The sequence below is a fragment of the Equus asinus genome, chromosome 2, assembly GCF_041296235.1.
Source record: "Equus asinus isolate D_3611 breed Donkey chromosome 2, EquAss-T2T_v2, whole genome shotgun sequence".
Classification (NCBI taxonomy): Eukaryota; Metazoa; Chordata; class Mammalia; order Perissodactyla; family Equidae; genus Equus; species Equus asinus.
In genome coordinates this window covers 33,922,303-33,934,767 of record NC_091791.1, presented here as the reverse complement: position 1 = coordinate 33,934,767, position 12,465 = coordinate 33,922,303, and the positions used below count along the sequence as shown (strand labels likewise).

The 12,465-nt window shown below is 42.6% G+C and overlaps 1 protein-coding gene across 1 annotated transcript in view; it reads right to left on the bottom strand.

Annotated features, from left to right (window-relative positions):
• PDLIM1 (PDZ and LIM domain 1) overlaps positions 1–12,465 on the bottom strand; it is a 42,450-nt gene that overhangs the window by 20,299 nt on the left and 9,686 nt on the right. Inside the window, exons 2-4 of the mRNA XM_014858440.3 lie at positions 6,522–6,673; positions 4,828–4,912; positions 718–917 (exon numbers count right to left, since the gene is read on the bottom strand). Coding sequence (XP_014713926.1) covers positions 718–917; positions 4,828–4,912; positions 6,522–6,673 — 437 coding nt within the window. The remainder of the gene's footprint in view (positions 1–717; positions 918–4,827; positions 4,913–6,521; positions 6,674–12,465) is intronic.

Genomic DNA, 12,465 nt, shown 5'->3' with positions numbered 1-12,465 from the left:
GATAAAGACTTAGAGGCAGCTGTGGCCAAAGGGTTGATGACAGGAGGGGACAGGCTTCCCTAGTCCTGAGCAACATGCTTCCTTAGGCCTCTCTATCCTGTCCACCTGCAGCCCTTCCCCTCCCCTGGGCAAGCCCACCTCTGCCTCTGCCTCCACCTCTGCCTCTCCAGATCAGAACCTGTTCCGATGGACACACACTCATATCCTCATGGACTTCTCCTCTCTCTGTTATTTCCGCTGGACTACTCTGGGGGAAAAAGCAAACACTTCTTCACCAAAAACTGCATCATGAAGTACCTGCCTCTGGCTCAGATAAGATAGTGAACACAAGCAGAAATCCCCAACTATAAATACTGAAGAATTTCTCAGGAAGCAGCAGGGCCGTCAAGGAAGGAAACAGTCACTTAGAAGATGACAATGATCACAGAAATCAGGACAATAATAACATGGGTCTCAGTGAATAATTGATTAATTTGTGCCAGACACAGTACCAGGCATTTTACACATCACTTCTCCTTTCTACAACAACTCTACATGGCAGGTGGTATTACCCCCTCTTTAGAGATGAGGGAAATGAATGCAGAAAGTGCCGTGCTAAAGCAGACATTTTTCTCCCTTGGCTAGTGGCCGAACTTTCTCCCACATGCCTGGATGGACCCGGTGGTGGTTGAAAAGCCTCTTCCAGGACTGGCACAGAGAATTCATGGGCCTACTTACGCTCTGCCATTTGTCTCCTGCCCACTGGCTGCAGTCTTTGATTCCAAGAGGTTGTTGAAATTGGAGATGTTTTCAGAGGAGTAGAGGCCAGCAGGGTTGTTGTACTGGTTTGTGATGACCCTGGGGGCAGAGCTGGAGGCAGGTGAGGCAGTAAAGGGCATGGCACTCCGGTTGTGGGCACTTCCTATGTGCAGAACCTCCTGCAGGCAGAGATCAGAGGAAAAGTCAAGGGGGCATCCAACGTGCACCCCTTGAGGGACAGTGCAGGCTGAGTGCCAAGGAGAGAGGTGTTCAACGAGCTACAATGGCCCTGGTTCAATGCCAAACTTGAGCTGCCGGGCTCCGACATACCCACTAGACACAGGGCAACGACCAGAGAAGTCTCACGAAATGGACGAACGTGCAGGTTCACATGCCAGCTCTGCTTTCTGATTCTTCCCTGAGGCCTGGTAAAGCCTGATCTCCTGCTGAGTATGCCTGGGCAGGACACCCCTAGATGCCTTGGGCTGTTAGGTTCCAAGTTGAAGCTGAAACACCCTTTCAGGGCACATTCTGGAGGGATTAAGGTACCGGGAGGAGAACAGGCAGTCACTTTGGTCAGTGCAAAGCAGGAGATGATAAAGGTGGAGATGAATTCCCCAGACCCGAGTGGGTTAAACAAACATGATAAGAGGGCTCTGGTGTCACCGGGTGAAGCAGGTGCTGACGAGGCACAGATGGCCTCAGTGCTCCAGCAGAAGGGGGCTAAAGGGAATTCAGGATGTGCTGTTTCTTATTGGAGAAGGACAAAGCTAATGAGATGGAAGGCTGGGGGGTACCTGTTATGGGGTGGTGCCCAGGGCAGCTGCAGGAAAGGACTTGAGTTACTCCTGTGCTCATTTCCCGCCTTTCTGTAATTTGAGAAAGCACCCTCCACCCCTACACCAGCTGCCAGGAGTCTGTGGATAATTACTACAGCTACAACACCTCAGAGCTTTGTAAATACCTAAAATCCTTTTCAAACTAACAATTCTTTTAAAAAAAAAAAAAATCACAGCTTTTTTGATGACTCAGTTAGCAAAGTGCTTTCTGCATGCCTGTTCTGGATCATGGTTCCTAGGTGACAACATGCTTTGTGCAGCCTATTAAACTCAATGTGTGTCATATTTTTTGGGTTCCCCAGAAATCTTCCTGAACCCTGGTCTCTTTCACAACACTTAGACCCCCCAACAACTTCCCTCAAAAGAGGTCCTGTCCTCTGGCGCTCTTTCATTTTTCTCTTTTTTCCCTAAAGCTTCAAGTCTTCTGTGTTTTCTTAGAAAATATCATGACGAAAAGTAACAGCTTAACTCACTGTGCACTGACTTAAAAGACAGCATGACAATACTTTTATGATTAAGATTTCTTTTTCTCTATTCAGATAGACTTCCTCTTCCATAAGTCAGAATCAGAGAGGTTTTAACGCATAAATTATGTTGAGTTGACTTTGTCCACAGTGGACAGAAGCTAAGTACACACAGATCATTTACAAAAAGAGAAGCATAATCAATTAAGAAAACAACTTTAGCAATAATCAAAGCACGGTTAAGTAAATTTTATGGCACAGCTATCCCAGGGAATAATACGTGGTTATTAATGGCAGAAGACTTGCAGATGGGCAGCCTGGGACTTTGGCCCATGTCAGTGGCTCCACCACAGCACTGCGAGACAGACACACAGCTGCAGCCAGGATGGCAATTCCTACCTCCTCTCTCCTTCTCCATAGCAATTCCTAGGAGCAGCATGAGACACTGAGCACCAGGGAAGAGCCCTTATTTTTCTGTGTTGGCTCAATTTTGCCTTTTCGATTCCTGTTTGGCTTTGGGCAAGTCATACTTCTCTGAGCCCATTTCTCATCCTGAAAATGAAGTCAATAAATCCTCTTTCACAAGGACTTGGTGTGAAGTATTAGTGTGCCCATCACAGTGCCTAGCACAAAGCAGACTTTTGACCAGTGTCCATTCCTTTCTCCCTCCATTGAAACATGTTTTCAATTAGAACAGAAGTCAGTAAAAACTTCAGGTTGGAAATTCTGATTTTCACTGTATAGAGAATCTTCCAAGAACATATCCATTTTGTACATAAAAGGACTATCTGTAACCCATGTGAAAACTGGTCTTTCCAGAAGTCAGGCAGTTAATTCAGGGCTTGCCTTTGGAAGGGATGATGTAATTGTTTGGGCTTTGTTATTTATCAGTCTCCAAGGAAACGCAATAATGAGGAAGTATAAACTAGGTGTGTAACTACTCTGACCTCAGATAAGCTGGGGTGTTGGTTGGTTTTACATGACCTAACAGATTTTTTAATTATGGATGAACTCTGCTGTTACTCATTCCTCTATTTTAGAATGACTGGAAGTGGAAGATTTTGGGAAAATGGGAGGTGGGAAGTTTTTCATAGGAACAAAGAGTTACAGGAATCAAAAGGAAAACATACTCAAGTTAGATGTTAATGTATTTGAGAATTTCTTTTAATCTGAAAAGAACTACCTTCAAAATAGTAACACAGGTAACCAGATTATATGCTTAAGATGACAAGTCAAGTATAATACATATAAAAGGTATTACTAAAATTTAAGTACTACCTTATTTAAGTGAAAATTAAGATTTTAGACAGGCCAAATTAAAACAAAACCATTCCTTATGCATTATAAAATATATGAGAACTTAACACATTAAAACTTAATATTTATAGTAAATTTAGTGAAGCAGCTGAGAACTCCCTGGGAAATTGGAATTAACTGTGGCATGTTTTAAATTATTTTGCACAACTGCCAGCTTATAGACTGAGTGCCATTTTATGAACTTTCCTTACAGGAGCTGTATAGAATAATACGTTCATTTTAGTTATTTGAAACGGTAGATGCAAAATGATCCTTATTGTGACTCTTAAAACTCTTAAGTATGATTTTTATTACATTAATGGAAAAAATTTTGTGTGACTACATTTCTGAAATTTTAATGGAAGCCACTTGAGGAAAATATGACACATACAACCACTCAATTGACTCACACTAATGTACCAAGTGAGTTCAATTTTATACGAGTTTCTGTTTCATGTATAAAAGATAGCTAGCCATATGTTATCTTTTGACTATAATTCCGTGCACCATAAAAACTAAACAATGTCCCAAATTTACAAAAGAAAATTAAAGTTCAAATCTTCAAGTGGGATTAAACGTGTAACAATCACAAACCAGTCTAAAACAAGTTTTTAAAAGCCATCAATTTACTATTACTTATTAATAACTCATTAATTTATCCAACAGACACATACTTTGTGAAAAGTAGCACGTCAGGCATGAGAAATTTTACAAATATGTTGTAAACAGCCTTTCAAAAGAATACCATTCTTTTGAATAATGCATTCATTGTAGATTATTTAGAATACGCAGTTAAGGAAGAAAGAAATAAAATCACCTATAACGTAAGTACTGAGATTTATCTACAAATACGGGATCTTAGGACAGTCTATTGTCCCAGGAAATTCTCTTTGGCCAACAAATTATGCAGTGACTCCCTACTGCATTTTTCAGTATAAATTTACCACTTTACTTAGTAATTTTAATGTCTCACTAGAAGTCTCACTGTAACAACAATAAAGATTTCCACCCTAAGGCTCATGGAAACCGGACAGTGGAATACAGGGAGGAGAAGCAGGGTTTACTATGAAATTTTGCCTTATTTCTTTTAAGCTCTAGGCCTCGGGACCTACACTGATTTTCATCCTTGGCATGACTGATGTGTATGTGAAATCCAGACTAACCTGAGTCAGCTCCTTTATCCTACATGGTCCTGCCACTCTATTCTGCACAGGAAGGCTTCCACCCTCTTCCCGTACGGCCTTCCTACCCCTCGCTTTCAGCCTGGGCCATGGTGTCACTGCCTTGGGGTTTTCCAGCCCTTTCCTCCCGCAGTTTCCTTACGGGAAGAACCGAACAAGAGCCAGGTCCCAGCAGTGACAGTGGAGGGCTCTCCTTCCCATCTTATCCCCAGGCCTCCAGGGCAGGAAAAACGGGAGCATGCTGACCTGTCTGTCAAAAGCGGAGAAGCTGGGTGGTGAGACGAGTGACAAGGGTGAACAAGTACTTACCTGGGGTTCAGAGGCTAAATTCATCTTGTATGGGTGACGTTTCCCTTCTTCTGTCACCAAAGGAGACCAGATTTTATGTTCAGATCTGCAACAGATTGACAAAGCTGTTGTTTCACTCATGCCAAATAATACATAGTGAAAACAAAGTGGAAAATACCCCCTACTGCCTGACTACTAGCCTCTGAACTAGCACTCTGCCACTCGCCTTCCCCTCCATTTTGCCACCAGACTGATCTTTCAAAAGTACTAATCTGGTGACATCATGTCCGATGGCTGCCCACGCTCAGTCCTGAGGGGCTTCCCAAGCTGCTTGGACTTCTTCCAGCTTCATCCTCCCTCACCACACTCTGTGTTGCTGACCCCCAGCCACAGTGGCCTCCTCCATGCTCCTGAGCATGCTTCATGCTGCCCCACCTCTGCTGGGGACAGAACAAGCTTCTCCTGCCGCTCCCAGGGTTCTCCATCCAGACCAGATAACCAACTTATTCTTGAAGCTTGTCTGGCCCAAATAAAAGTGATGCCTCCTTTCTTGAGCATGTAAAGCATTTCTTTGTACTGATCACACAGCAACAATCTCAGTCTAGTCTCAGTTTTCATTAGTGTAGCTTTTCCTCTCTTATAGGTAGAGAATATTTGTACTTATCCTTGTATTGTCAGAGTGCCTAGCAGAGTGCCAGATATATATACAAGACATATCTGTTGAATTTGTCACTAAATGAATCAAAAATCAATGAATGAATGTCTCGAAGAGGGCTTGAAGGAGAGGATTTGAACTGAGATAGAAATGGAGATGAGAATGAGGGGTAAATGTGCTTTTGAGGGGGTAGGAACAAAATGGTGTACCTCCCATGGGGATAGGGCTCTGAAAGGTACAAAATATTTTGACACCCTGCCCCACACGTGGTCCTCCAGCTAGTCCTGTAGCACAAGATAGAAGTGAAAAACCTATTTCACATATGAGAACCTGTGCAAACGGTTCACGATGAAAAGCTGTGGCAGCTAAGGGTAATGAGACATTAAAAACAAGTTAACAGCAGATGAGACTGAAAAATGTGCACTGAATCCAACAAGAAACAGGGAGGTAGTAAAGGTTCCACCAAATCACTCCTAAAATCATGTCCTTGCAGGACTCCTTCCAAGACTAAACAGAATAAGAATGGGCATTCTACCCCAATTACAACTCCCAATGCGCTCTCCTCACTCATCAACCTGTTGAGAACATTCAGCTCTCCTCTCTTGCAGCGTACTTAAACTTCCACTCAGCATTTTGTCTAAGGTATTGACATCTTCCTCTGTTACTGTAATCTCCTGGGGCAGTAGACACCACTCCGTGCAGTGTGGTGGTAGCAACACTCTAAGTAGATTCGCAATGATTTCCAGGAAGAAATTTTCATTTCATTATACCTGACAATATTTAACTGATTTCACTTCCTCAAAATTTTGGTTAGTTGTGTCGGATCAAGTGAAAACGCAGATCACTTAGAGAAAGTTGCCCACACTCTAAGCAGCACTGTGAAAAGCAGAGAGGAAAATGAGCAACCTGAAATTCCAATTTCACAGGCCTTTTGGCCCGCCTACAGTACACATGGCACTGAGCTGGCAGGTGGAGGGGATTCTGAGAGAGGCGAGGCAGTCTCTGCCCACAAGCAGCTGCCGGTTGATCAGAAACAAATGAGCGTTTCCACGGGCCTTACCTGGTTACCGTGAGAGTCATGTTGTCCGTGCAGCCCTTGATTTTGTTCTGAGCTTCCAAGTGTGTCATATTGCTGGTATTTTCCCCATCGATAGCTGTGATTACATCTCCAATACATAAATTCGCTGTAGCAGCCTTGCTCCCGGGAGTGACCTGGACAAAAGGAAAGAATAGGCTAGTTACAATTCATCTCCAAGGAAACCACTGGGTAAGTTACCACCAGGTTAACTGTTCACTGATGTGGATCAAAGCAATTAAAAAGCAAAGAGGGTTGAAATCATAAGTTTCAATATTAACAATACTTTATATTTTTATGTAATACATTATGGTTTATAAAAACTCCTTTTCTATATACCATCTCATTGGATCCTTACAACCTTGTGAGAAAGAAACACAAATATCAGTCCCCATTTTAGACCAGAAAACTGAAGCTTAGAAAGATCTGTGACTTACCTGGGACTACCTAAACAGTATATTACTATTACTAATCATCCAACTAGCATATTACAGAACCAGAACGCAAACCCTGAACCAGACCCAATGTTCTTACCACTGAACCTTGTTGCTTCGTTAAAATAAGGCAATTACACACACACAGAACATTACATACAGTAACATCCTATTTCTATTAAAAGTCTTAATAATTAACGTGTTATTTACACACAGGAAAAAACTGCAACAGTACACAGTAAACTATTCAGTTAAACATTTCTGTAATGTTTTTGTTTCTTACAATGAGCTTGAATACCTTTTGTAATTAAAAAAAGCAATAAAGAATATTTTAAAATATGGCACTATAGGTTTAAACTGGCTCAGTTCCTCCGACCCGAGAATCTGACTGTGATTAGGGTCATCCACTCCATGTGGCTAGTTTTCTGCAGGCTAACACATCTAAACCAGTGGTTCCAAATTTATGGGCCACCATTGCTTGAGGGAAGCCAGTCGATTACTGCACTGGGTTCTCAAATCCATCTGCCTACTGAGCATTATATGTGGACCGAATAATATCATGGCTCACACACAGGTGAACAAATATCTTTCAAGTGAATAACAGATGCTGTTGTGATGAACAAAGTACAAACTCACTTTGAAGTCGTACTAACCTCAGAATAATTTTTTACTATTAGGCATTTTCTAAACCAAAGTAGATAAAAATATTACTATCATCTCAGGGTTAGTCCATGACTTTGACATTAAAGACCCTCCTTGATGGGAATTCCAAGACCCCCAGGAGCAGAGCGGCAGTAACACACCCAGACTCCAGGGCCCACAGGGTTCTGGCCTCCCCTTGGAGAAGGCCCTTGACCCCTGGGAGCCAAATAAGGAAGGTCGAGTGAACACCTGGATGTCTCCTAAGGCTGAACCACAAATAAGAGACCTTTCAAGGCACCAAACCAGGACGTAAGGCTTATGCCCTAAGGCCCTGTATCTGATGCAGTTTTCAGCAGTCACAGTACACAGTCAGCCCTCACCAGATTGAAAACACTGACCCTCCTGAGGTGACTGGTGTGATGCTGCTGTCATGGTCCACGCCCCCCATCAGCACCTTGACCCCATAAAATAAGGGGGGGAAGACTTGATCCTTGAGGTCCCTTCTGGTTCAGACATGCTATGACTTTATCAGGCAAAACTCTCCTGGAATGTAGCAGGATGTGGAAACCACTACAGAGATCTTGACCTCCTAACCTTCCTTTCTGGCTTTCCCATCATCTGTTTACCAGAGATCTGGTCTTTAGAAAATGAAAGCCCCCTGATCCAAGGTTCAGACCTTCTTCTCATCCAGCTACTGGGAAAAGACCTTTTATACAGGCAAGCGTAGGTTGCTCTGCATTCAGTCAACATTGCGGAGTTAGCCTCTGAGTCACCAAGAATATGCAGTAAAAACAAATTCCTCTCATTTTCTGCCTGTCTTCCTGAAAAAGACTGATCTGGGGTGACTTCATGTATATTTTGCTTTTTCTAAAGAACAATACAGACTCCCCTATTTATAAAATGGCACTAAGCATCCTTTTATTTAGGATTGGCAATGGTTTCGAGTTGGTAAACTCTATCTCCAGGGAGAGCAGCTTGATCAAACCCATTTTCACGACTAAATTTAATAGTGTGAAAGCACAGTCCCCTTAGGACAAAACCCAAAATCATTAACAAGGTCCCTAAAGACCATGCCTCCCTCCTCACCCTCATCACCCCATCCCCCCACTAAGCTCTAGCTCAAGGGCCTTCCTTACTTTCCTACCTCAGAGCCTCAGAGCTGTAACCTCTGCCTGATTACCTTCTCATCCTTCAGGTCTCAGCTGAAATGACTATTCTGAGAGGGCTTCCCTGATTTCCAATCTAAGTTAGATCCCCTGTCATCCTTTTAATAAACTCTGTTCTTCTACTTCTTCATGGCACTTGTCACACTAGGTTTGTAAATCTATTTGGTGGGTTTTTTTAAATTAATGTCTGAGAGCCTACAAAACAGTAAGGTGTGTGAGAGCAGAATTTTCTCTGCCTTTTGCGCCGTGGTATCCCCAGAGCCTAGCAGTGACTAGCACACAGAAGGTGCTCAATAAATATTTGTCCGATGAGTGACTGAGTCTAAAATATCTAGTGTTGTTAAATATGTAATCATGCTACTTCATTTTATCCTTTAAAAAATGACTTTTTCAAAAGGAATCAAATATTCATTTCCCTCAACAACGCTATCCTGGAATGTGACTGCCCATAAAACTAAAATGGTAAGATGGTGGGGTTGGGGGCGGCCTGAGAAAATGAAAATAGAAGTTTCATTTTACTTTCATATGCTCGGCTGCTAAGAACTCTGGAATTCCCAGCATTTAGTTCAAACTGTCTTGAGGGAGAGGCATTTCTACTAAGTACATCCCAACAGGCCCTGGACAAGCTAGAACCAGTCTTAAGAGCCCTGAGCCTGAGTAATCAAAGCCTGGCCATCCTATCATTTGGTCTGTTTTTTTTTTTAAGTCAAACTGATGGAAAGCCAAAGGAAATCTCAGAAAGTTACAAGACACCATCATCGGATGGAGTCACACATAAACAGATTAAGTTCACATTCTTTTATGAGCTATTTCTGAAAAGAAAAAACCAATGGATTTAAACAAATTATGGAATTTGCCTTTTACAAAGCCCTTTCACATACACTCTCCTATTTGAGATAATAATAATGATGACCTCACCACCAACAGATGACTATACAGATGAGGACATTAAGACTCAGAGGAGTTGTGATTGATGCAAGTTCACACAGCTCAAGGCTTGAGCCTGAACTTGAAACCAGATCCCCTCATTCCAAATTCCATTCCCTTTCTGCTTTACCACGATGCCAGATGCAGAGGCTCCAAACCCAACCACCAGAGCCAAAGAGAAATCCAGAACTAAGGAGACCCATCTCCTGAGGCCTTCTACACAAGGAAGTGGAGTATCACAAACTCCTGCCACCACTTGGGTGCCTCCCTGCCACAGGACAAGCATCTTCATTGCTCTGTACTGAGCTGGGGACCAGTAACCCCACGCCTTATAAAATACCCAAATCATAACAGAGAACTGAAAAGGACCTCAGGAGAGGCCTGTGCCTCCAACACTGGTTAATTCCCATCTTGAACAGTGGAGTCCATCCTTACTACACACTAACCATTCATCACAATCATATCAATAGCCATCAGTTAAGGAGTGCTTATTAAATGTCAAGCACAGGGTATGTGTTTCACAAGGGTGAATTTACCAATCTTTATGTGATGCTATCAAGTAACTAACATTATTTGCATCATTGCAGGTGAGGAAATGGAGGAACAGGGCTAAGCAGTTTGCCTGAGGTTACACAGCTGGTGAGTGGCAGGCTGTGGGGCTACACAGAGTGTATCCATTTAACCCATTATACCACACTGTCTATTCTAATTTCTTCCTGACCATCAAATTCCATCAGGGCTAGCTCATAATGGAGTCAGCATCAATTTCTAAAAAAGACATCCCATACTCTCCTCCAAAGACCCATTAGTTCAATGGTCATCCTCAAAAACCCTCTTCAGGCTTTCTTCCTCAGAGACTACACAACTCGATCACACAACTCTTGCTACATGAGAATTAACAAGTTTAGGCACAACAATTTCCACTAATGAACAACCTGCCATTTTACGCAGAATTCACTCACATCTCCCTCACCCTCTGGCCTCCCCAGGCAGACATTTGCTCAGAGGCCAACCAGCATGTCCACCCTATACTGCAAGGTCCTAATGAGCATTGCTGCCAGACTCCTGAGCACATAAGAAGGTTTTGAAGAGTTTAATTTTACTTCTAAAAAGTGCACAATAGGATAATGATGTAGCTCTCCTGCTTTCTTCAACATACATCTCAATAACTAAATATTGCTATTACACGGAACCGGATACCTACCCACTGGCCATGACACATGAAAAGATAACCTTTGTCCTCTGTGATAATAGCAAGTTTCTATTCTCTCCCTCCTCTCATTCATTCATTCACCAGTCGTTCCTTAAGTACATTCTGAAAGACAGTGTAGATTGTTGGTTAAGACGTGGCTTCTAAAGTTAAAGTCCTACCTCTGCCACTTGTAAGCTAAGTGTCCTTGGGTGCGGTATTTAAAACCTCTGTGTGCCTCACTCTTCTCATCTATAAAACAGGGGTAACAGTCCTGACATTAGAGGGCTGTTGTGAAAATTACATGAGATGATTCAGGCAGAGCACACTATGAGCTCAAGAAATGTGAGAACCACCCAAGGCAGTGAAATACAGATGCGAAAAGGATGGTGCCAGACATCAAAGAGCTCACAATCTCCTGTGGGAGACAGGCATGTACAACAGCTGATGAGTGCTGTGCTAGAAGCAAGCAAAGAGGCAATGGGAGCCTAAAGGTGGAATCAGGGAAGACTCTCAGGAAGAGGTATTGCTTAAAACCATGCAAAAGTACTACAGGAGGCAGGAGAGAACACGCCAAGTTACAGGAACAGCATGTGGACTGGCACAGATGAAACACAGGAAGTGAAGCGAGAGGAAGAGGATGAGGCTGGAGATGTAAACACAGATCAGGTTCTAAGAGCCCTGGTATTTTCCTTCTGAGAAGATCGTACTTTATCTGGAAAACAATGGGGAACAACGAAGGAATTTAAACATAGCATCTGACTTGACTGTCCAGTTACTGCCAAGAAATAACCACTGGGCCTTAGTTCTGCAGAGATTAAGGTGACTTTATTTGACAGATACTGTCATAACGACAGCTCAAAGAAGCAGACCCCGTTCAAGGGGTTACCCATTCAGCTTCTAGGCCAGCCATTCTGAGGCTGCTTTCCCCAGCGGACCTTTTAAAATGCAGTTCCACTTAAAATTACAAGTTCTATTGACAGCTAGATGGGATTCCTTTAATTCCCTATGCTCAAGATTGAAAGCTGGAGGCCCATGAAATGAATCCAGCCCACGATTTTTTTTTATTTAAATTACTTACCAATATTTACATATTGGTAAATTTCACTCAAAACCGCGAGTCTCAGCTTCTTGTGAAACATCAGAAAATCTGGCTATATTCCCATACAGTAACAATCAGCACCAGCTGTCTAGATGAGGCATCTACTCTCCATTTAGCCATAACCCCCACTACACTCTATTGCCCCCAACACAGAAACCTGGTACCAGTTGCCATTTATCATCATTCTTTCAGCTATTACTGTAATTTTCTTCCTACCTCAACCTCAAGTCAAAACTCATTTATGTTGCCTCCTGACCCCTTCATGTAAATGCATTTGTGACCACTGGCTTACTTAAAAAGTTATGTAAAGCAAAATCATATGTAGAAATGTTTTAGGACTAGGATTATGAGGCAACCTGGTTTGCCCAAGACAGTAACCTATTTTCCCAGCTTAATTTTCAAAAGTATCCCATTTCACTCTCAACAGTGTTCCAGTCTATCCAGATGACAAATTGTATTGTCATCCTTC